This window comes from Pelodiscus sinensis, chromosome 3, assembly GCF_049634645.1.
Source record: "Pelodiscus sinensis isolate JC-2024 chromosome 3, ASM4963464v1, whole genome shotgun sequence".
Classification (NCBI taxonomy): domain Eukaryota; kingdom Metazoa; phylum Chordata; order Testudines; family Trionychidae; genus Pelodiscus; species Pelodiscus sinensis.
Genome location: NC_134713.1, coordinates 142479115 through 142504464, shown reverse-complemented (window position 1 = coordinate 142504464; position 25350 = coordinate 142479115). Strand labels below are relative to the sequence as shown.

The 25350-nt window shown below is 49.2% G+C and overlaps 1 protein-coding gene across 3 annotated transcripts in view; it reads right to left on the bottom strand.

The window, feature by feature from the left end:
- DNAH8 (dynein axonemal heavy chain 8) overlaps positions 1-25350 on the bottom strand; it is a 615913-nt gene that overhangs the window by 374574 nt on the left and 215989 nt on the right. For all 3 annotated transcript variants that reach the window (XM_075925079.1, XM_025186355.2, XM_025186358.2), the window contains 2 exons: positions 20645-20747; positions 953-1148 (listed from right to left, as the gene is read on the bottom strand). In XM_075925079.1, coding sequence (XP_075781194.1) covers positions 953-1148; positions 20645-20747 — 299 coding nt within the window. The remainder of the gene's footprint in view (positions 1-952; positions 1149-20644; positions 20748-25350) is intronic.

Genomic DNA, 25350 nt, shown 5'->3' with positions numbered 1-25350 from the left:
CTAGGTCTTGTAAATCCTACCTAGTATCCTAACATTCTAGCATCCTTCTTCTCACTTAATAATGCGGATAATAGCACAATTCTGTATATGTCCACTTTAGGAATGTACATAATAATGAAATCTTTCAATTATAATGTCAGTGACCTGAACCCTAATAAAAGCACTGCCTCTCTTTCCTGTTTTCATCTTCCAGTGTATGAAGTTTGTATAACTTTATTTTATCCAATAATATTATGATGGTCTACATTCTTCAGTAGAAAGAAAGTAGGAACAGTATATAAAGGTAACATTAAAAAGTTTATGTTGCTTGAAATTAAAGGGAAAATTTACACTGTGACAATATTTTGTGGTGTCCAACACGCTAGCCACTAACCACATGTGGCTATTTGGCTGGATGAGTGTAGCTAGTTGGCTTGAACAATGTGGCTATTTGGCCAGTTGAGTGTGGCTAGTTTGCTTTAGTGGCTGCTGCTTTAGAACTGGTTGGACACCACGGATATATTGCAATTATTTCTGATTATTACATAGTTTCCTACTATTTCCATGAATCTGAAATACCCGCTAACTAAATTAAAGTAAAAATACATAAGATAATTCAAAAGCTTCAGAGGGGTAGCTGAGTTAGTCTGCAACTGGAAAAACTTAAAAAACAACGAACAATCTTGCAGCACCTTAAAGACTAATAAAGCAGGTAGATGGTATAATAAGCTTTCGTGGGCACAACCCACAAAAATTTCATCTGAAGAAGTGGGTTGTGCCCACAAAAGCTCATGATACCAGCTACATGTTCTGTTAATCTTCAAGGGGCTACAAGACTATTCATTGTTTTAGAAGATAATTCCAAAGATTCCACAGTAGGTCCCTTCCAAACCAAGTGAGAATAATTATGAAATATTCAGAAGCAAAGACATTTTATTAGAAGAAAAAATTTCAAGTAAACAAAAAAACTTACTTTCTTCTTTTCTGGCTGATCTTCCTGACAACATACTGGGTGTCGAGGGGACAATAGGTACATTTCTGTCCAGTAATACACTCGATTTTTGTAAATGTTGCTGTCCCCACTGCGCAACTCCACGACTTACTTCCAGTGTTAATTGGATCATGCGACTGATGGCTTGCTGTATATCATCTAAACTAGGAACCATGACCTGCACAACATATAAAATGATTAAATAAATGCACTGTAACCTAACTTTTCTGCATCATCAAATCTAAAATTTGCTGTGGAAGGCAAATCCAAAGCATAATATTTTTTTAAAATATGGACTGACTTCCAAAGATGAGATTTACAGATTTCTTCAATAGGAACATGCTTAAGACAAGCAAAAGACGTTGATACTGCCCTAGTACAATGAAATCTTACAACAGTTAGCACAGGTCTACTGCTCACTGATAATATTACATCATACATTGTTTAACACCCCTGGAAATATTCTGAACAGATATATTAAGAATCATAAAGAACATAGGGTATGAAAAAATAACCAAGATGATATCCTAAAAGCAGTTCTATTGAAACAATATGCTAAAACTATTTGAGGTCTTATAGCAATCTGAGTGAATTTACCATCCTCGAAGGAGGCATTTGTCACTAGATTTTTGACAGAAAAGGCCAGAAGATGTGAATCCCTTTTTCCACTTGATGTGGGTCTTTCTACCAGTCTAATAAGAAGATAACTTCATGTGCAAGTGTCACTTGCATATCCATGTGATTCTTTGTGGAAAAATACACTCATACTTAACTACCCCTGTTTGGAGCACAGGTGGAGTCTAGAAAACTGTCATGTTTCGGGAGACCATGCGTCCCAGAAACCTGAGGCACACCCTTATTGATGTTTTGGGTGAGCTTATAATCAGATAATGAAGACCATTATGGTCTGGAATTCTTTACCATGGGAAATACACTGTTGCTAACTTTGCATCCTGCACATCCCTATCTATTCTATTATAAGGATTATAATGGGCCTTTTTAGTCTGAGTTCTAAGAACAGATTGAAGGTTGTTTGAACTGTTCTACTTTATTAGGTGATTTCTCACTGAACAAACAGTCATTGAGATATGAGTAAATTTGTGTGCCTTAGCTTCTTAAATGTGTTCCCACCACTGCAAAGTCCTTGATGAACATAGAGTTCAAAGGGTAGAACTTGCACTGGTAGTAAATCTTTCCTACTAGGGATCAGATGTTTAGGTAGACAAAATTCAGACTCTTGGAATCAATGGACATTGTTGGACAAAAGAATCTGAACTCAGGTGCATTGGGTGCATGCTCACCATTAGTGAAAAAAATATATCCAACCGCTTGAAGGTGCTACAGATTTAAAGCCTGGGGACTTTCCATCTGCCATGAGACTGAAAGGTCTTGGTGCTGAGAAGACTCTTGGCCTCACAAAAACCTAATAAAAATGTATGGGTTTTGGCTATATAAAAATAAAACAATAAGCATAACTAGTAATAAAATACCTAACTACTATACAAACACTGAATCTATAATAAAGGATTGCAGGGAAGCAGGTAGACATATCCTAAGTTCCATCTCAGCTGCCATGGGAAATAAAAAGAAGCAAGGGACAAATGAGTATCTGAACATGTTGGATACAGGTGCAACCCTGTTGTACACTGCTGGTCAAAAAAAAGGTTACTTTTGTAACTGTTGTTCTTCAAGATGTGTTGTTTATCTCTACTCCAATTGAGGTGTGTGCACAGTACATACACGACTGCCAGAAAGTTTTATCCTAGCTGCTATCTGTTGGATTGGTTGTGGAGTCTCCTGGAATGGCACCAATGTGTCACCCCATATATGACCTTTCCGACCTAACCATTCCTCAGTTCCTACCTGATGGTTACTCTGACAGCAGGGAAGGAGGGTGGGTACGGAACAGATATGACCAACACATCTCAAGAACAACAGAGTGTGTTTTTTCTTCTTTGAGTGCTTCCTCATATTTGTTCATAAGCTCAACTGAGGTGATTCACAAGGCTTACCAGGAGGAGGGGTCAGAGTCAATGTGTAGCTGACTCAAGTATTGGGGCCCAAAAAGCTGCATCATGTCTGGACTGATGTACAATAGTGTAGTGTGATCTAAAGGAATGAATCAAGGACCACATCATAGACCTGAGGAACATGGGCCAGAAAAGCAGCCGAAGAGGCCTATCGCCATGTGGAGTGTGCCATGAGAGGCATCAGAGAAACCTTAGTGAGAGGTCATAACATGTGTGGATACATGCCATGATCAGAAGGACATGCACTGAGAAGAAACTGACAGGCCCTTCATCTGGTCTGCCATTTCCACCAATAGCTGTGAGGATTTATGAAAGGGCTTAGTTCTGTCACTGTAGAATGTGTGAGAGTTCGCCTGACATCCAGTGAGTAAAGCCTCTGTTCCCACAAGCTCTGATGAGGTTTGGGATAGAAAGCCAGAAGGAAAGTGTCCTGACCTGTATGAAAGGCAGAAAACACTTTTAGGAGAAAAGCCGGTTGAGGACAAACCTGAATCTTGTCCTTATGAAAAACAGTGTACAAAGTATCCGACATGAGGGCATGGAGGTCCAACACTTTCCTATTGCATGGATGATGACCAGGAAAGCCACCTTCAATGAAAGGTAAAGTAACAAACATGTTGCTAAAGGCACATATGGGGGACCCATGAGTGCTGACAGGAGAAGGATGAGGGCCAAAGCAGTGACTAGTGGGTATAGCCTACCCATACCCTTGAGAAAGCACTCAGTGAGGGTGTTCTTGAAGACAGAACAATCAGCCTCTCCTAGATGAAAGGATGAAATAACTGCCAGGTGAACCTTTAATGAGGCGGAAGCCAGGCACTGGTGTTTCAAAGACACCAGGTACTCCAGCACCTGGGGAATGAATAAGGGTTGCCAGGTTACATTGGCGCCACTATCAGGAGAATCACTTCCACTTAGCCAGATATGTGAGCCAAATGGAGGGCTTATACTGCTGAGAAGTACCTGACAGGCTAGCTCAGAGAAGGCAGCTCAACAGGGTTGAGCCACAGAGCCACCATGCCATGAGCTGAAGAGAGCACAAGTCCAGATGGCAGAAGCGACTGTGGTCTTGAATGGCCCTCAGATGATTTGTGATGAGAGTACCACAGGTGCCTTAGGAAGTAGTCAGGCTGAGAATGAGAGGGGAAAGGCCTCTGCGGTCGAGGCTTAAAGGGCTTGCACTGCATAGAGGTAGTATGCATGCTCCAGGACTTCTTACTGTTCCTGGAGTCCTTAAGGCAATGGAAGAAATTGTTACTCACCTTGTGCAGTAACATCTATTCTTCGAGATGTGTGTCCCCGTGGGTGCTCCACTACAGGTGTCGGGCTCGTCCCAGCGCCGCAATCCGGAAAGTTTTCGCCAGCAGTAGCCCCCTCCGGAGGACCGCGCATGCACAGAGTGCCCCGTGGCGTTCGCGCCTTTTCTGCGTCGTGCAGTCCGACGCGCCAGTTCCTCCTAGCCAGAACATCTGAAAAAGAGAAAAAAAGAGCTCCGAAGCAGGGAGGAGGATGGGTCATGGAGCACCCACAGGGACACACATCTTGAAGAACAGATGTTACTGCACAAGGTGAGTAACAATTTCTTCTTCTTCGAGAGATGTCCCCGTGGGTGCTCCACTACAGGTGAGTATGAAGCAGTCACCCTGACAGTGGATCGTGCTTCGGAATTATTTGCACACAGATGAAAGGACTGCCTGAGCAACTGCTACGTCCGCAGCTCTGAGACGGTCAAGGGCATAGCGTTGAGCAAACGTGGATGACGACGACCAGGTCGCTGCACGGCATATGTCACTTAAGGGGACATTCTTCAGGAATGCTGTGGAGGCAGCCATGCTCCTGGTTGAGTGTGCTGTTGGTGGACAGGGTAGAGTCCTGCCCCTAAGGGTGTAACAGCGAGAGATACAGTTAACGATATGGGACGATATGCGTTGTGATGATAGCTGATGTCCTTTAGAACGGGTTGCCACTGATAATAGCAATCGTGGGGACTTCCTGAAGGGACGTGTTCTGTCCAAGCAGAATGCTAGCGCCCTTCTGACGTCTAATGTATGCAGGCGCGCTTCCTCAGGTGTAGCATGTGGAATGATGAATTAACTTTTGGCACGAAGGCAGGGTGACATCTCAGGGAGACACTGTGTTGAGTGAATACTGTGTAGGGAGGATTGGTGGAGAGTGCCGTGAGCTCAGAAGTGATCGCAAGGAGAAAGGCAACTTTGATAGTGAGAGTTTGCAAATCACAAGTTGCGAGGGGTTCAAATGGTGGGCGAGAAAGAGTATCCAGTACGAAGAACATAACATAAGAACATAAGAATATAAGAACGGCCGTACTGGGTCAGACAAAAGGTCCATCTAGCCCAGTATCCTGTCTACCGACATGGCCAGCACCAGGTGCCCCAGACAGGGTGGACCGAAGACAACGATCAAGCGATTTGTCTCCTGACATCCATCTCCAGCCTCTGACAGACAGAGGCCAAGGACACAATTTTATCCCCTGGCTAATAGCCTTTTATGGACCTAACCTCCATGAAATAATCTAGTTTCTCTTTAAACTCTATTATAGTCCTAGCCTTCACAGCCTCCTCTGGCAAGGAGTTTCACAGGTTGACTAGACGCTGTGTGAAGAAGAACTTTATTTTATTAGTTTTAAACCTGCTCCCCATTGATTTCATTTGGTGTCCTCTAGTTCTTCTATTTAGGGAACTAATAAATAACTTTTCTTTATCTGCCCTCTCCATACCACTCATGATTTTATATACCTCTATCATATCCCCCCTTAGTCTCCTCTTTTCTAAACTGAAAAGTCCCAGTCGCTTTAACCTCTCCTCATATGGGACCCATTCCAAACCCCTAATCATTTTAGTTGCCCTTTTCTGAATCCTCTCCAAGGCCAAAATATCTTTTTTGAGGTGAGGAGATCACATTTGTGCACAGTATTCAAGATGTGGGCATACCATAATTTTATACAGGGGCAATAAGATATTCTGTGTTTTATTTTCTATCCCTTTCCTAATAATTCCTAGCATCCTATTTGCTTTTTTGACCGCCGCTGCACACTGTGTGGAAGTTTTCAGAGACCTGTCCACAATAACTCCAAGATCTCTTTCCTGATTTGTTGTAGCCAAATTAGCTCCCATCATACTGTACGTATAGTTGGGGTTATTTTTCCCGATGTGCATTACTTTACACTTATCCACATTACATTTCATTTGCCATTTTGTTGCCCAATCGCTCAGTTTGGTGAGATCTTTTTGGAGTCCCTCACAGTCTGCTTCTGTCTTGACTATCCTAAACAGTTTTGTATCATCCGCAAACTTTACTACCTCACTGCTTACCCCTTTCTCCAGATCATTTATGAATAAGTTGAAAAGGATTGGTCCCAGGACTGACCCTTGGGGAACACCACTAGTTACCCCTCTCCACTCTGAAAATTTACCATTTATTCCTACCCTTTGTTTCCTGTCTTTTAACCAGTTCTCAATCCATGAAAGGACATTCCCTCTTATCCCATGGCCATGTAATTTACACAAGAGCCTTTGGTGAGGGACCTTGTCAAAGGCTTTCTGAAAATCCAAGTATACTATATCTACTGGATCCCCCTTGTCCGCATGTTTGTTAACCCCTTCAAAGAACTCTAATAGATTAGTAAGACAGGATTTCCCTTTACAGAAACCATGTTGACTTTTGTCCAACAAATTATGTTCTTCTACATGCTTCGCAATTTTATTCTTTACTATTGTTTCGACTAATTTGCCCGGTACTGAAGTTAGACTTAGGTCTGTAATTGCCAGGACCGCCTCTAGAGCCCTTTTAAAATATTGGTGTCACATTGGCTACCTTCCAGTCATTAGGTACGGAAGCCGATTTAAAGGATAGGTTACAAACCACAGATAATAGCTCAGCAAGTTCCCATTTTAGTTCTTTTAGAACCCTTGGATGAATGTCATCCGGTCGCGGAGATTTGTTAACATTAAGTTTTTCTATTTGTTCCAAAACCTCCTCTAATGACACTTCAATCCGGGACAGTTCCTCAGATTCATCACCCACAAAGGACGGTGCAGATTCAGGAATCTCCCCAACATCCTCAGCCGTGAAGACTGAAGCAAAGAAATCATTTAGTTTCTCCGCAGTGGCTTTATCGTCCTTGATTGCTCCTTTTATAGCTCGATCATCTAGGGGACCCACAGGTTTTTTAGCGGGCTTCCTGCTTCTAATGTACTTAAAAAACATTTTGTTATTTCTTTTTGAGTTTTTGGCTAGCTGTTCCTCAAAATCTTTTTTTGCTTTTCTTATTACATTTTTACACTTGATTTGACAGTGTTTATGTTCTTTTCTATTTATCTCACTAGGATTGGACTTCCACTTCTGAAGGGTATGTCTACACTACAGCACTAATTCGAACTAACTTAGTTTGAATTAGTTAATTCGAACTAAGCTAATTTGAACTAACGGATCCAGACTAAAAAACTAGTACGAATTAGCGTTTTGCTAATTCGAACTAGCATGTCCACATTAAGTGGACCCTGAACTGGGGTTAAGGATGGCCGGAAGCAGTGCCGGCAGGGCATCAGATGAGGACTTAGAGTGTGGAGCTGCTGCCTCAGGTTAGCTGAGGGCTGTGCTTAAAGGGACCCGACCCCCACCCCGGACAGACAGTTCTCAGGGGTGCCCCGCTTGCAAAGCAGTCCTGGCTTGGAGTGCCCTGAGTGCCCACACTGGGCACATCACAGCACTCGGCCACCAGACCGGCTGCACTTGCCGCAGGCTGACATCTGGGGAGAGGGAGCAATTGGGGGGCTGCAGGAGAGCTTCCACCCCCAGAAGCCCACAGAGCCAGCCCAGTCCTCCCCATCGGGGGCTCGTACCCCATTCCTTCCTCACCTCCTTCCACTTGCTCTTCCCTAGCCCCCCTTCCTGATGTACAAAATAAGGAAAACATGTGGTCAAAAATAGAATCTCTCTTTATTGAACAAAATTCGGGGAGACTGGGAAAAGGAGGTGGGAGAGGGGAAGAGAGAGGGTGGGAGAGGGAAGGGCAACTAAAATGATCAGAGGTTTGGAACAGGTCCCATATGAAGAGAGGCTAAAGAGACTGGGACTTCTCAGCTTAGAAAAGAGGAGACGGAGGGGGATATGATAGAGGTCTATAAAAGCATGAGTGGTGTGGAGAGGGTGCATCAAGAAAAGTTCTTCATTAGTTCCCATAAAGAAGGACTAGAGGACACCAAAGGAAAGGAATGGGTGGCAGGTTTCAAACTAGTAACAGAAAGTTGTTCTTCACAAAGCAAAGAGTCAACCTGTGGAACTCTTTGCTGCAGGAGGCTGTGAAGGCTAGAACTAGAACAGAGTTTAAAGAGAAGTGAGATAAAGTCATGGAGGTTGGGTCCATGGAGTGCTATTAGCCAGAGGGTAGAAATGGTGTCCCTGCCCAAAGTTTGTGGAAGGCTGGAGAAGGATGGCACGAGACAAATGTCTTGGTCACTGTCTTCGGTCCATCCCCTCCAGGGTCCCTAGGGTTGGCCGCTGCCGGCAGACAGGCTACTGGGCTAGATGGACCTTTGGTCTGACCCAGGACGGCCATTATAAGCTCAGGGCTCAGGGTCGGGGGTCTCAGTGGACCACCTTGATTTTCATGCACACCTGCTCCTGGGTGGCCAGGCTGGCAGCTCTCCTGCCCTAGATGGCCACTTTCCTGTGCCTTGTGCGGAGGTCGTGGACGAGGTCCATGATGTCCGCACTAGCCCAGGCGGGTGCCCGCCTCTTGCGGTCCAGGGCAAGCTCCCGGGAGCCGCCAGCCTTTCTCCGGAAAGATGGGGAGGGCTGGGGGGCATTGGGTGGCTGGCTCGAGCCATGCCAGGTGCAGGGTCTGCTAGCTGGGTGCTGGCATGCTTGCACCTGGCGCGGGCACCGTAGCCAGCCTGTGCCCCTTTAAGGGGTCCGGTGTCGGGAGGGGGGAAATAGAGTTTCCCTGGTGTTGGCCAGAGTGGCTACCAGGGAAAGCTGGGGAGGGCTAGCCTCCCACTAGTTCGAATTAAGGGGCTACACACCCCTTAATTCGAACTAGTAAGTTCAAACTAGGCTTAGTCCTCGTAGATTGAGGTTTACCTAGTTCGAACCAAGCGCTCCGCTAGTTCAAATTAAGTTCGAACTAGCGGAGCGCTAGTGTAGCGCCTATCAAACTTAATTCGAACTAACGTCCGTTAGTTCGAATTAACTTCGTAGTGTAGACATACCCTAAAAGACATCTTTTTGTCCCTCACTGCTTCTTTTACATGGTGGTTAAGCCACGGTGACTCTTTTTTAGGTCTCTTGCTATGCTTTTTAATTTGGGGTATACATTTAAGTTGGGCCTCTATTATGGTGTCTTTAAAAAGTTTCCATGAAGCTTTCAGGGATTTGGCTCTAGTCACTGTGCCTTTTAATTTCTGTTTAACAAACCTCCTCCTTTTTTGTAATTCCCCTTTTTGAAATTAAATGCCAGGGTGCTGGACTGCTGAGGTGTTCTTCCCACCACAGGAATGTTGAATGTTATTATATTATGGTCACTATTCCGAAGCGGTCCTGTAATGGTTACATCCTGGACCTGATTCTGCACTCCACTCAGGACTAAATCAAGAATTGCCTCTCCCCTTGTGGTTTCTTGCACCAGTTGCTCCAAGAAGCAGTCATTTAAGCCATTGAGAAATTTTATCTCCGCTTCTCTTCCTGAGGTGACATGGATCCAGTCAATATGGGGGTAATTAAAATCCCCCATTATTACAGAGTTCTTGATTTTGGAAGCCTCTCTAATCTCCCTTAGCATTTCAATGTCAGTATCGCTGTCCTGGTCAGGTGGTCGGTAATATATCCCTACTGCTAATTTCTTATTATTGGAGCATGGAATCCATAGCGATTCTATTGAACATGTTGATTCACTTAATATTTTTATTTCGTTTGATTCTACATTATCTTTCACATACAGTGCCACTCCGCCACCCAGCCGGCCTGCTCTATCCTTTCTATATATTTTATATCCTGGTATGATTGTGTCCCACAGATTTTCCTCATTCCACCAGGTTTCGGTGATGCCTATTATGTCAATCTCCTCATTTAATACGAGGTACTCTAGTTCACCCATCTTATTAGTCAGACTCCTAGCATTTGTGTAGAAGCACTTTAAAAATTTGCCACTGCTTATTTGTCTGCCCTTCCCTGATGCATTGGATTCCTTTGTATGCGGTTGTTTGTCTGCTCTGGCCCATGGTTTGTCCTCTCCCCTCCTCTCTTTCTGACTACAGCTTAGAGAATCTCTATCAATGGATTCTCCTCTAAGAGAAGTCTCCCTCCGATTTACGTACATCTCCGCACCAATCGGCTTTCCCCCATCTCTTAGTTTAAAAACTGCTCTACGGCCTTTTTAATGTTTAGTGCCAGCAGTCTGGTTTCACCCTGGTTTAGGTAGAGCCCATCCTTCCTGTATAGGCTCCCCCTCTCCCAAAAGTGTCCCCAGTTCCTAATAAATCTAACCCCCTTTTCCCTACACCAGCGTCTCATCCACGCATTGAGACTCTGAAGCTCCACCTGCCTACCTGGCCCTGCACGTGGAACTGGAAGCATTTCCAAGAACGCCACCATAGAGGTCCTGGATTTCAGTCTCTTTCCTAGCAGCCTAAATTTGGCCTCCAGGACATCTCTCCTACCCTTCTCTATGTCATTGGTACCTACATGTACCACGACCACCAGCTCCTCCCCAGCACTACACATAAGTCTGTCTAGATGCTTCGAGAGATCCGCAACCTTCGCACCAGGCAGGAAAGTGACCATATGGTTCTCCCGGTCATCAGAAACCCAACTATCTATGTTTCTAACGATCGAATCACCCACTACTAACACCCGCCTCTTCCTAACGGGCATTCCCTCCCCCTCAGAGGTATCCTCAGTGCGAGAGGATACCGCAACATCCTCTGGGAGGAGGGTCCCAACTACGGGATGGTTTCCCTCTGCTCCCATTGAATGCTCTGTTGCCTTGAGACTTTCATCCTCCTTAAGAGCACTGGGGCTCTCAGCCTGGAGGTGGGACTGTACTACAGTGTCTCAGAAAGTCTCATCAACATAGCTCTCTACCTCCCTTAGCTCATCCAGTTCAGCCACCCTGTCCTCCAAAGCCCAAACTCGGTCTCTGAGGGTCAGGAGCTCCTTGTAACGGGTGCACACATATGCCACCTGCCCACAGGGCAGGTAATCATACATGTTACACTCGACGCAATAAACAGGATAGCCCCCACTCTGCTGCTGGGCTTCTGTCTCCATTTTCCTAATGAATAAGTTTAAGTATAAACTGGGATTCTTTTTAAACCTCTGGAATATAGATTATTCTAAGAGTTATGTTTTAAAGAAGGTTAGAAGTCACTAGTGCCCTCTAAACTCCCCCTCTCCAAACTCTCCTGTTAGCTGTTCCTGGTCGCACTCTCCCTGGTCGCTGAGTCACAGGCTTATATAGCTCTGGTAGCCCCTCCCCCTGACTGAGGATCAGCCAATTAACAGAGGCTTCTAGATTTCAAAGCTTTTGGAAGCTCCTTCAAACAAAGCAAACAAACCAACAAACCAAACAGACAAACACAAGCTCAGCACACTGCAAATAACTCCCCCACACACAAACACACACTCCAGACAGCCACTTACCACAAGTGTCCCGTTTTTACTCCTTTTTTACCTGGAGAACTCCCTCTCCAAACTCTCCTTTTAGCTGTTCCTGGTCGCGCGGAAGGTAAGGTCCCAAGGTTCTGCGATAGGCCTATGTGGTGGGTAAAGATTAGAAATACCCTTAAAGAATCTCTTCGTGAGTGGGTGTGAGAAGACGGAAAAACCTTCTATCGGAGTGTGACAGGCCGAAATCGCCTTCCCAGATGCACTCTTAGGGAAGCAACCACCAAGCCTTGCGAATGTAAGTGAAGCATATAGTCTAGGATGCATTGGATATGTGCCTTGTGAGGATCAATGGTCTGCGATTGGCACCAAGCATAGAAGCGACACTTATAGAGGTAAGATTTCTGAGTGCTCTGGCGTCTGCTTTGTACCCAGGCGTCTGCTTGGGAGCAGGTCAGCTCTAGGCCTTGGAGCCAGTTAGAAGCCAAGCTGTCAGGTGCAAATGATCGATGCTTGGATGGAGAAGATTGCCGCATTGCTGCAAGAGCAGGTTGCTCAGCTGTGGAAGTCGTTGAGGTCGGGATATTGACATCTGCATGAGCTGCGAGGCCAAAAGGTGTCAGGTGCAAATGATCAATGTTTGGATGGAGAAGATTGCCGCATTGCTGCGAGAGCAGGTTGCTCAGCTGTGGAAGTCGTTGAGGTTGGGATATTGACATCTGCATGAGCTGCGAGGCCAAAAGGGAGCCACCAGGATTACTGTCGCTGCGTCGGATAGTATTTTCCCTATCACTCGGGGTATCAGGGGAATTGGGGGAAAGGCGTATAGGTGATGATATGTCTCCCAACTGAGCAGGAAGGCATCTCCCTTCAATTGCTTGCCTATGACTGCTCTCGAGCAGTAACAGCGACACTTCTTGTTGTCACAAGTGGCAAAGAGGTCGATTTCTGGATAGCCCCACCGGTGAAAAAGATCACGGGCTATGTAATCGAGGAGTTCCCATTCGTGTTGGGATTGGAAGGATCTGCTGAGTGTGTCCGCAATGGTATTGATCCTGCCGGGGAGGCAGGAGGCTGTGAGCGTGACGTTGTGGCGAATCGCCCAATTCCAAAGGCGTACTGATTCCGCACACAAAGTTCTGGATCTGGCTCCGCCTTGTCGATTGATATAGTATACGGTGCATATGTTGTCCGTGAGGACCTGTAGTGTGGTTCCCTGGATCTGGTGGAGAAAGTGGCGGCAAGCGTTGAAAACCGCTCTGAGCTCCAGGAAATTTATATGGAGTAGGGATTCCTGGTGGGGCCACAAGCCTTGAACCCGATGTTGTAGTATATGTGCTCCCCAGCCTACATGGGACACATCCGTGGTAAGCTGGATTAACTGGGGTTGAGCACGAAAGGGGACACCGGCAAGAGTATTGGCAGGATGGAGCCACCACGCAAGCGAGTCCTTGACATGGGTCGGAACAGGTGTGAGTGTGTGGACATTGGTAATACCGGGTTTGTATGTTGCGAGAAGCCAATGTTGCAGGCACCGCATACGAAGGCGAGCGTGTGCTATGACGTACGTAGTAGAGGCCATGTGGCCTAACAGCTTCAGGCAGGTAAGGCACGAGACTGCCAGAGCAGTAAGTAAGACGTTCGCTAGGTCTCGGATGGTGTCGGCTCTGTCCATGGGTAGGTATACCATAGCGGTTATAGAGTTCAGTCTGGCTTGCGTGGGGACCAGAGAAGATTTTGGGAGATTGATGATTAGTCCAAGAGTCTCGAAAATACCTCTTGTAACTGTAACTGCAGTCTCAGTCTCTTGTATGGAAGGGCCCGTGAGGAGGCAGTTGTCGAGATAGGGAAAGATGGTAATGCCGGCCCGACAAAGCTACGCAGCTACGACTGCCAGGGTCTTTGAGAACACTCTTGGGGCTGCAGAGAGGCCGAAGGGGAGCACCGCATATTGGTAATGATCATTGCCTACAGTAAAGCATAGAAATCTCCTGTGAGCTGGATGGACGGCAATATGGAAATGTGCGTCCTGGAGGTCGAGGGACGCGAACCAATCCCCTTTGTGTAGCGCTGGGATGATGGAGCCCAAAGTAACCATTTTGAATTTTTGTTTTCGCAGGTGGCGGTTGAGGCCGCGAAGATCCAGGATCGGTCTCCATCCGCCTGACTTCTTCTCGGTGAGGAAGTACCGGGAATAGAAACCTCTGCCTCGGAACTCGGAGGGAACTTCTTCTACCGCTCCAATGGTAAGTAGGTGCATGACCTCCTGATGCAACAGAAGATCGTGAGAGGGGTCCCTGAAAACGGACGGGGATGGGGGTTGGAGGGAGGTAGAGTGGAGAAGGGAATGGCGAGTCCAGAGGTTACGATCTCCCTGACCCAACGGTCCGTGGTGATGGCGAACCAGCGGTGGTAATAACGGTTCAGGCGGCAGTGGAAAAGCGTGGTTACTCAAGACGAAGGCTCCAATAGGGGGGTGGTGTGCAGACTCTCGACAAGGGCGTCAATCTTGCTGCCAAGGTTGTTGGTGACTCTGCTGTTTATTAGGTTGCTGGCGGTGACGTTGGGGGCGCTGCCTTTGTTTCTGTTGATCATAGGGCCTGAAGCGTTGGGTGGAATAAGAGGAAGAAGGCCTTTGTTTGTTATACGGCCATGTCCTCCTGCGCCTGAAAGGAGGAGTATACATCCTGAGGGTTCTCAGAGTAGTTCGGGAGTCTTTTTCAGAATGGAACACTTGGTCAGTGTTCTGGGCAAACAGGGAAGCTCGATCAAATGGAAGGTCCTCCACCTTGGGTTGTAGATCTTTTGGTACCAAAGCAAGGTGGAGCCAAGAGGCACGTCGCATGACGACCGATGTCGCGGTAGTGCGGGGAGCCAAGTCGGCAATATCCAGCATTATCTGGAGTGCATTACGGGCTGCTGTATAACCCTCCTGCACAATAGATTTCAGTATGTCCCGTTTGGAGTCTGGTAGGTGCTGTATTAAAGGCACCAACTTCGAGTAATTATCGAAGTTGTGGTTGGCGAGTTGGGCAGAGTAGTTGGCCATCCTCAATGTCGCTGTGACCGACGAATATACCTTCCTCCCGAGCAAATCCAGAAGCTTGGATTCCTTGTCCGCGGCAGAGTTTCTTGATTATGCGGAGTTCGCCCTTTGCTGAGCTGTTGACAATGATGGAATTTGGAGTGGGGTGCGTAAAAACAAATTCCGCGTCTTTGGAGTCAATAAAGTACTTCCTGTCTGTGCATTTGTTGGTAGGAGGCACAGATGCTGGGGTCTGCCAGATGTCGTTAGCTATCTCAAGGATCGCGGCATCGAAGGGGAGAGCAAGTTTTGGCTTATTGGAATGTTGTACGTTTCTGAGAAGGACATGTTGCTTCTGAGGCGCCTCGGAGGTACGTAGATTTTGAGAATATGCTACCCGTTTAAAAAGTTCATGGAATTGCTTGTAATCATCCACGAGCGAGGGTTCATCATTAAAAACCGCGTCATCTGGGGAAGAGGAAGAAACATCTGTTGGAGAAGCTGTGGGTTGTTGCTCTGCGACGGGTGACTGAGTGATGTCGCCGTGCAGGACCAAAGTTGGTAAGTCATCCCCAGTAGGTGTTGGAGGACGTTGAGCCAGCGGGATAGAGTCCTGGGTCGTTGGTAGTGGCGAGTACAATTGATGTTGCTCTGGAGATGAGGTTGGTAAGTGTCTTGTGAAAGAACGTAAACGATCATGATGGGGCGAGGTGTACCCATGATAATGAGAGTCGTGGTGCGAATATTGCGGTGAGTAAGAAACGGCGCTCCTCTGACGATAGTAATGGGAGCAAGGAGGAGATCTCGGGGATCATGAGCGATGCGAATGTTGACATGGGGATCTCGAGTAGTATGCGCGGTGGTAACGTGGAGGTGTAATAGAGCGCCTTGGAGATCTGTAATAATGGTGTGTGGAAGAATAGCCGTAATGGTGGTCTCGTCATCTTTGGCAGGGTGAGAGCGATGGCTCGGGGGAAAACGCCGCCCTGTCGGGACTGGGGGAAAGCATACGTGGGTGGTGCGTCTTCCTTTGCGCCTTAGTAGGTACTCCCGTGGATGGGGGATCCATGGGAATCGAGACGACCGAGGCAGAGTCAGAAGCCTCCTCCAGGTGGTGTGGAGATGGTGGTGCCGTTTCGTCTCCCGAGCTGTGGTGTCATGGGGCCACAGGGGTTGGCGCCGAAATAACTGACGGTGCAGGTCTGGTAGCCCCCAATGTGTGCTCCGTGCGGGCCATTGCAGACGTGCCCTGTATGGGAGGCAAAGCTGCATCCCCAGGTATTGAAGGAGGTTGGGTTGCCGTGGGTGCCGAGTCCTTTCTTGGTGCCAGCTCCTTAGACTTCGGTGCCAACTTAGACTTCGGTGCCAGGTCGGCTCTCGGTGCCAGGTCCGGCCTGGAAGTGTGCTGAGGTGCCGCATGCGGCAATGGTGCCGAGTGTCTCGGTGCCGAAGACCGCACCGTATCTGGTTGCGGTGCCGCGCAGAGGCTCGCTGCCGCAGATGACGGTGCCGATTCCGGACGGCCTTGCGGGGCCGAGCGCGCTGAAAGCGTGGGACTGGGTGCTGAGGTACAACGGGCTTTGGCTGACTTGTCCGCTACCCGTTTGGGAGGGAAGCCCGATGAGTCCCACGCCTCTCCTTCAGCCCGTTCTTCTAGTGATGGGGGCTGAAGCGCCTTATTAAAGAGTAACATCTTCAGGCGCATTTCTCTGTCCCGTCTCGCCCGAGCAGTCAACTTCGAACAGTGACCGCATTTCTGGGGGATGTGGCCCTCTCCCAGGCAGCGAATACAGCGGGAGTGGCCATCTGAGACCAGCATGGCGTCGGCGCACGAAGCGGATTTCTTAAAGCCGGGGGAGCCGGGCACGTTTAGCATGGCGGTCCCCGAGGGAAAGGAAGAACTTGAGGGGCTGGTCGAAGCGGCCCTCAGGGATTATAATGGCAAGAGAAAACAATTTTTTTTTTAAACTATGAACTAACTAACTAAGATAACAACTAACTAACTATGAGGGAAGGGGCTAACTGGGAAGGAGCAAACGAATTAACAATACGATTTCTCCTCAGAAGGGAGCATGTTCCAAGTCCGTCTGCGGCGTGGACGGTTAGGAGGAACTGGCGCGTCGGACCATGCGACGCAGAAAAGGCGCGAATGCCGCGGGGCACTCTGCGCATGCGCGGTCCTCCAGAGGGGGCTACTGCTGGCGAAAACTTTCCGGATTGCGGCGCCGGGACAAGCCCGACACCTGTAGTGGAGCACCCACGGGGACATCACTCAAAGAAGAACTGGGGGTTTGGTCCACAAAGAGACTGATCTGAATGAAAATAAGGTTCTGTATTGTTTTCTGGACCTTGAAAGGAAGATCAGACAGCTCCAGTCAGATGGCCCACCACATAATACCCAAGGCCAGGACATGGGCTGACGAGTCCCCAAAATCCAAGGAAATTTGAAGGCGAGTGTTACTGGCTTTCAACATCAGTTTGCTGCCTCAAGACATCCCTGAATCTTATGGTCCCTCACTATGCCTCTCCAGCAGCCCTGGTCCCAGGCTACTCAAACTCAGCCTCCAGGTGCTGAGCCTCAGTGGTCCAGTCCTGAGAAATTTTTTACCCTTCCCTTCACAGATACCATGGAGGGTACAGCACACAACTATAAGCATAGGAATGTTGTCATCAGCCAAGTCCAGCTTCTCATACAAACATCACCAGTGGACTTTTAAACAACCAAGTGTACACTTAACAGTCATTCTGCACTTGCTCAGCCTATTGCTGAACTGCTCCTTGGTGCTGTCAAGGCTCTCAGTGTATGGCTTCATGAGCCATGTTATTAAAGGGCAGGTGGAATCTCCCAGGATCGCAACATGCATTTTGATTTCTGGATAAAATTTACAGTGATCCTCTACAGAAAGTCCCCATTTGCAGCTTCCTGAATAGGCCTGTATTTTGCAAGATGCGTGTCATGCTCCTTTCCAGACCAGCCCGTATTAATGTCCATGAAACAACCACAGTGATCCATAAGCGCCTGGAGAACCATGGAGAAATATCCCTTCTGATGAATGCACTTGGAGGCTAGGTGGTCTGGTACCAGAGTTAGTTTGTGTATGCCATGTGTTGTCCCTTTTCAGTTAGAGAATGCCATAGTATCTATGAGTATGTCTACACTAGCCCCCTAGTTCAAACTAGGGAGGCTAATGTAGGCATTCGAAGTTGCAAATAAAGCCCAGAATTTAAATATCCTGGGCTTCATTTGCATCTTCCTGGGCTCCGCCATTTTTAAATGTCCCTTAGTCCGAACTCCGTGCCCGCGGCTACATGCGGCATGGAGTAGGTAGTTTGAATTAAAGATCCACAAAGAGTAACGGTAGTTCGAATTAGGATCTTTAATTCAAACTACCTACTCCGTGCCACATGTAGCCGCGGGCACGGAGTTCGGACTAAGGGAGATTTAAAAATGGCGGCGCCCGGCAAGATGCAAATGAAGCCCGGGATATTTAAATCCCGGGCTTCATTTGCAACTTCGCTTGCTCTCATTACCCTACCTAACTCGAACTACCGAGCTAGCGTAGACATACCCTGGGATAGTTGCGCAGAGTGCACCACTCTAAATGCCACTGCCAGTGTGTAGTGGGGTGGAGTGGCCACCCATTGAGCCAGAGGCGGAGGAACCCCTCTGAGAGCCATTTTGGGCCCAGCCTAGCCCCACCCCCTCACCTGACCGGAAGCCAAAGGGCGGGGCTAGGACTATAAGAAGGCTACCGGGGAGCTCAGTCAGGGCCCAGCCTCTGAAGGAGACGGAGGCCTGTCCAGAGCTCCTGCCTGGGGATGCTGAGACCTGGCCTGGGCCTCCCTCAGCTGCCTACCCGAAGGCCAGCCAAGACTTCCCTGCCAGGGCTGCTGAGGCCTGGCCAAGCCAGCCAGCAGAGCTACCCGTGGACCCAGAGGATTGGCCCAAGCTGGTGGACCGGCTGGAACCCCGACGGTTGCCGGAATCCCGGTGCCTGACAAGCCCGCGGGACGCTGCAGAGCTCCCACCCCTTGACCCCTGGATTAGGCCACCTGGACCCTGCTGGGACGACACCGCCCTCGACTCCCTGAGGGACCTGCTGGAGGTACAGGTACCTGGGAAGGGGGAGACGAGAAGTGGCCCAGGGGGTAGCACGGGCTGAGAGCAGCCCTCGGCCAGCAAGTTGCGGGCGGGAGCCCTGCTGAGCCAGTTGCAGCTGCACTGCTGCATTCAGGGCCCTTGGGCCGGGGCGCAGTGGAGTGGGTGGGCCTGCGCCTCCCCCGCCACCCACTAACCGGGTGGCAGTCTCCCCCTCACCGCTGCTGCAGGTTCATTACCGACCCAGCTCCTGAACTAGGAGCTTCTACAAACCTGTGTTTGTTTGCGGCCATGCCTTGCCTCAGGGCCTGGCCGCCATTTGCTGCCCCGCCTGGAGTTAGGGCCTGGGCTTTGCTTAATGTGTTTGTTGCCCCGCCCTGCTCGAGGGCCAGGCCTTATAGGTTGTATTTGTCGCCCGCCCTGCTCGAGGGCTCGGGCTTACCTACAGTACTTTTGGGGCTGGCTGTGAGTCGGGCAGGACATTTTAAAGGGCCAGGACTAGAGCGGTTGCCCTGCTCAGAACTGTGAGCTAATAGACTTGTGTTTGGTGAACTTATTCCCCGGCGGCCTGGACCTGAAGCAAGGCCGGGCGCGCAGACTATTGACTCTTATCCCGACCTGAAGCAAGGCCGGGAATAAACTCGTTGCCCTGGACTATTGTAAGGCATGGTAGCACAGTGGGACAGACGTATCGCCCGTGTGCCGGACGCAGAGGAACCGCCTCCTGAAGGCCTACCGGCCTATCACAAACCCCCGGAAGGGGGAGGAGCTCAGGCTGTTGTGGGCATTGCCGGAGGGCAGTGTCCTGAAAAGGATCCCGCCACCTGCTGGCAGACCTAATTCCCAGAACTGACGGCAGGTGGTGCTGTGGCGGTATGGGTACACTGCTACAGAGTGCCACAAGTGTGGTCACACTACTGCGCTGGCAGCTGACAGTGTTTCTTGTAGTGCTCTGTGAGCAGTGCTGTAACTGCTAGTGCTTTACATCTGTCAGCATAGACAAAGTCTGACATTTCAAACATCAAAAATAAAGAAGAACTTAATAGCCAAATATAACAAACAGGAAGAGAAATGAAAATCCAGGAAGTATAATTGGTGACAAATACTACCACGCTACATAAATGCTCTTGATGTGTGTAGCTAGCCATTATAAGAAGGAACTGAGGAGGTCAAAGCTGTGAATACATTTTACAAAGGGGACACCTAAGTTCTCTCTAAGCTGCGTGGCTGTGCACAGCACCCCTGGTCTGGCCTGGTCCAATGCAGTCCTGCCAGAGCTGCTACAGCCAAGCAGAGGTGCTTTTCTCCTAGCCCAGCTCCACCAGAGCAGCTACAGCTAGGGATAGTGCCAGTCCACCAGCCCAGCGTAGCAGCTCTGGTGGGGCTGGGTCAAGAGAGGGGCATCTGTATATGGCCCCAAGCTGCTAGGATGAGAGAGAGCTGGGAGAAATCTTCTCACCCCACTGCAGCTCTGGGACAGCCTGCATCTCAAACCTCTCATCCCTGGTCCCAACCCAGAGCCCACACCCCAAACTGGAGATCTCACACTCCTGGATCCAACCCTCTGCCCCAGTCGTGAGGCCCCTCCTGCACCCCATATCTATCATGCCTGACCCCACCCCAGAACCTTGCTAGAGTCTTCACACCCCAGCACCCCAGCCCTCTCCACTATGCCAAACCCCTCGGGACCACCCCCACTGTACATCACCTACATATTTTGCAAATAACAAAATTCATTCTGCACATGGATGTAAAAATTAGAGGGAACAATGTACATCTGCCTTGCTCCAGCAGTCAAGTTAAATGGTTAATTCTATTCTGTTAAATTGTGTCATGCTCAGCAAAGGTATGCAACATCTCTTCTTACCTTGCTAAAAATAATATCACAAATTGCTTACCACGTTAGGAATAGCAAGATGCACTTCAGCTTTTAGAAAAGAAGCAACCTCTTCAGATTTGCTTGCTTGAGCAAAAAAACTGGTTCGTCCAAAGGTGCTAGTGCTGAAAATAAAATTAAAATACATTATTGTATATATACTTCACCATAAAACTATTAAATTATATTTCTGACATCTGAATTATTATAAAATGAAATTACTTCCCTTAAAATTTGGCATCTCTGAAGACATTTTGGGGTATTCTCACCCCAGGATCTCAGTCCCCTAACACATGACAAATGAAATGTCCCTAGGTCTAAAACTTTTCAATGGTTAAGGGTAGCGATAGCGGTGAATACCACCATTGCCACCAAAGATAGTCATGTCACCATGAACATAGCCACTGCCCTTAGAGCCTTCTAGTCAGTACTTTTTTAAGTGGGATGGAAGGTGCCACAAAATAATGAAAGCTCCTCACTAAGCATTTCAATCGGGTCCTTCATAGGGTAGAAAGTGAAATTCCCAGGATGATAAACCAATACAAAATTATTGATACACAATTAAAAACCTAAAGACAAAACAAATGAATACAAGTTGCAAAAGTCAGGACACAGTAAAACAGTTTTCAAATTAAAAAATGCAGAAGCCAGTTGAGTGAGAATTCTGAAAGATGATACAGATAGTGAACCAGAAAAAAATACTGAGGCTATGTTTAGACTGCAGGCTTCTTTCTCAAGAAGCTTTTTTTGGAAGAGATCTTTTGAAAAAACTTCTTCCGAAAGAGAGCATCCATACACAAAAGCTCATCAAAAAAGCAATGCACTTTTTGGATGCTCTCTCGCGTAAAAGGCCACCCGGAACCATGTTAAGTAGGGCTTTAGGTCACCAGTTACTTCCAAGTGCTGGTGCTAGTGACTTGCAGAGATACGAGCTTAAAGGTACCCATCAGGACAACCATTTCTTTGCTTCTGCTGCGTGTGTGCCTACCTCTTAGAGGGACAGCAAAGCTCTCGCCGTGCCTGCTGTGGTTGCCCTGCTTTTTTGGATGCCACAGCTTTTCTCTTGGTGCCATGGAGCCGGAGCTGCTCCTGGGCATATGATGGCCCTACACGGCCATGCTGCAGTTTTTACAGCACTTTGTGCCAAATGCCTTCCTGATCCCGACTGAACTCAACCCCAAGCTCATTCTGGGGACCCTTTCCCTGGGTGTGGGAGCTAAACTCTGACAACAGCAACCCACTGTGGAGAGGCGTTTCTGGAGGCTGAACACCGAGGCATTTCTGGAGGTTCGTACTGGTGGGACCAGCTGGTCATGGAGAGGTGTGACAACCAGACAGGGCTCCAAAACTTACACATGTGGAAGGTCACCTTTCTGGAGCTATGTGCCTGGCTCACTCCTGTCCTCTGGAGATGCGACACCCACCTGCAGCCCACCATCCCCCTGGAGAAGCGGGTTGCAATTGCCATCTGGAATCTTGCCACCCCTGACAGCTGGTCGGTGGGCAACCAGTTTGGCATGGGGTAGTCCACCATCGGGGCACACCTCATGGAGGTAAGGCACTCTGGGCTGCAGACCCTGTGGTGGTCAGGCATGGCACACGATGCCCACGTGTTTTGGAATTCTAGCCTATACAGAAAGTTGGAGGCGGGCACATTCTTCCCCTGCCGTGACTTTGCAGATGGGGATGTGCAGATGCCATTGTGCATCATGGGGGATGCGGCCTACTACCTGAAGATGTGGCTAATGAAGCCATATACCAAACACCTGGATCCCAGCAGGGATCAATTTAATGCCTGCCTGAACCAGGCTCAGATCCTGGTGGAGTGGGCCTTGGGCAGCCTCAAAGTACAGTTCAGGTGTCTGCTGACCCACCTCGACATGGGGGGAGCACAACATCCCAGAGGTGGTCACAGCATGTTGTGTCCTCCACAACATTGTGGAGAGGAAGGGGGAGGCCTTCTTCCCAGGGTGGGGGGCAGATGCCAGCTGCGAGGGGCGAGCCTTCCAGCAGCCAAGAACAGATGCCATCCGACAGGCCCATCTGGCCAGGGTGCGCATCCAGGAGGCCCTGAGGGAGAGGTTCTCTCAAGCACCCCAGTAACTCTCCCCAGGGCCTTCCAACTAGGGGTCTCTGGCTTGCAGCCCTATCCCTTCCCCACCACAACCCCTCCCTTCACCCCTTTCCTGACCTCAGAATAAAGACACCTGTTTGGTTTTGAACAAAACGAAGTCTGTATTTATCTTACATTCAACAAAAGGTGGGGAGGGGAAGGGGGACTCATAACTTGGAGGGGGGAGGGAGTGATTAGATGTGCTACCTTGCATGCGGGGTCCTAGTCGGAGTTGGGTGGATCATGGGACCACAGTGGGGTGGACAGGAGGAGTGCTGGAACGGGGTCAGGGATGGCAGAGGGACAGGGAGAGAGGGCATGGGTATCATCTGGGGAGGGAGCAGAGTTATCGCATGGGGAGCAAGCGGAGGGGGAATGTGCATAGAAGGAGGGGCAGGAGGGTGGAAGCCAGGAGCAGTGGCAACAAGCAGGTGTACCATCATATGCGACATGATGGCACATATGCTATCACACCGCTGCATGAGCTGGTCCCATTGTGTGGTTCCACCACTCTGAGTCCTCACGGACCTTCTGTGCCAGAGTCTGCTGCATGTCGGACAGGACACTGACATACTGGTGCATGAGGTCTTCCTGGAACCTGGCATGCTTTCGGGTCCCCCGGGCTCTGGCAGCAGGCTCTGGTGGTGTGGCTTACCCCTCCATGCCACCTGGTCTGGCTATGGAGAACACAAAGAGGGAGAGGTGGTCAGTCATTCATGCAGACAGTGTCCCTGAGGCCATGCCCTCCACTGTGAGCAGCGACCAACAGTCCTTGGGGCAGAGGAAGGGGATGTCCCAGGAGCAAGGCCATGTATGGCCTGCACAGCAGACCCTGCCTCACAGGGACCCTGAGGTGCCCAGGGGACTGTGCTGCCCGCTTCCCACCCACCCACCACCAGCCCATGGACAAGCAGGCAAGGGAAGTGTCTGGCCACAGTAGGATCCCTTCATGGGCGGCAAAGGAGCTGGGAGTATCCTGACCCTCCCTGATGTCTGCGCACACACACCTGCAGCTCGCAGCACCACCCGTGGGAGTGGGTGGTGCCTCGCACATGCAGGCATGCCTGTGTGCTGTGTGCAGCACTCCTCGGTGTATCTGGGGTCGTGCCTGTGCCCTTGTGGCCAGTCTGCTTCCAGCTGGTGCAGGCGCTAGGAGGACTCCTCCCCTCTCCCCCCCCATCTCCTGTGGCAGGACATGTGTGGATTCCCCTGAGCCTGACAGCAGTATCTCACCCATGCTCTGGAACTGCTTGCTCCAGCCGCGTGCCACACACTAACACTGCACATGCTTCCACATGTGCAGACCGCAGCATGATGTCCATCCCAAGCAGCCCAAGCGACACTCACACCCCGCCCCCTGTGTGCCAGCCTCCCCCGCCCATGTGTGTGACAAACTAAGACCACTCACTGGAAGATCCCTCCCTAGCATCCGATGAGGCCTGGGAGACATCCTGGCTCTCAGGCACTGGCTGCAGGGACAGGGTGACAGTGTCCATCTCCACCTCCTTCTCCGGCTGGCCCTAGTCCTCCTGCTCCTCCACCACTGTGACCTTTGGCTGGATGACGACGGGGGTCTGAAGTTTGTTTTCCCCACCCCCTAGGATCTGGTGCAGATCATCAAAGTAGGGGTAGATGTGGGGTACAGCCCCTGAGAGCGAGCTGCGCTCTCTGGCCCACACGTATCTCTGGCAGAGCTCCTTAACCTTAATCCAGACCTGTTCCAAGGCCCAGGGTGGGTGTCCACACTCTGCCAGGGACTCAGCCATGCACTCATAGATGTCTGCTTTGCGACACTTGGAGCAGAGATCCTGAAATGTGTACTCCTCACCCCACAACTTAAGGAGGAACAGGATCTTCACTCCAGACCAAGAGGCTGCCTACCTCTTGGTCCCCTGGGTGGGTCCTGGGATCCCTGGAACTGCTCCATGCGAGGGTCAGGGGCATCATGGGGGGCTTGAGGTTGGGCCATGGGTGGCAAGTCCTGTGGCAGGGAGAACCGCACGGTGAGGTGCTGCTCTCAGGCTGGCTTCCTGCAACAAGGCTTGTCTAGTGTGCCTGCAGCTTCAAGAGGAGACAGGAGACAGGAACTATAGAGTCCTGATTAATTTGGATGAAGTGTCCACCAGGGCACCGGTGTTATTTCCTGGATGCCTCTTCTTTAGGAAAAAACCCTCCTCCCCATCCACACACACCTTTTTCCGAAAGAATTCTTTTGGAAAAAGGCTTCTTTCTTGTAGAAATAGGATTACCAACACTGGAAAAACCCCTCTGTTCTTTCAATTTACTTTCAAAAGAACGCAACTGTAGTGTGGACATCTCAGGTTTTGTCGGAAAAACAGCCATTTTTCTGATAAAACTCTGTAGTGTAGATGTACCCTAAGTAATTTCCTTTTGTCAAGATTCTAACTGTGCAGGATACCTGTGCTGAAAAACTCCTATTTATTGCAATGGGGCCATGATTTTACTTTATAGCCAAAAGCTCAAGTCATGTCTCTGAAGAAAAAAATATATAACACTGCAATAAGCACTGTGACATGACATCTCTTAAATATCCAACAGAAGACACTAGATACACTGAAGTCTGTAGGAGGAGATAGTAATTAGAAAGAAAGAAA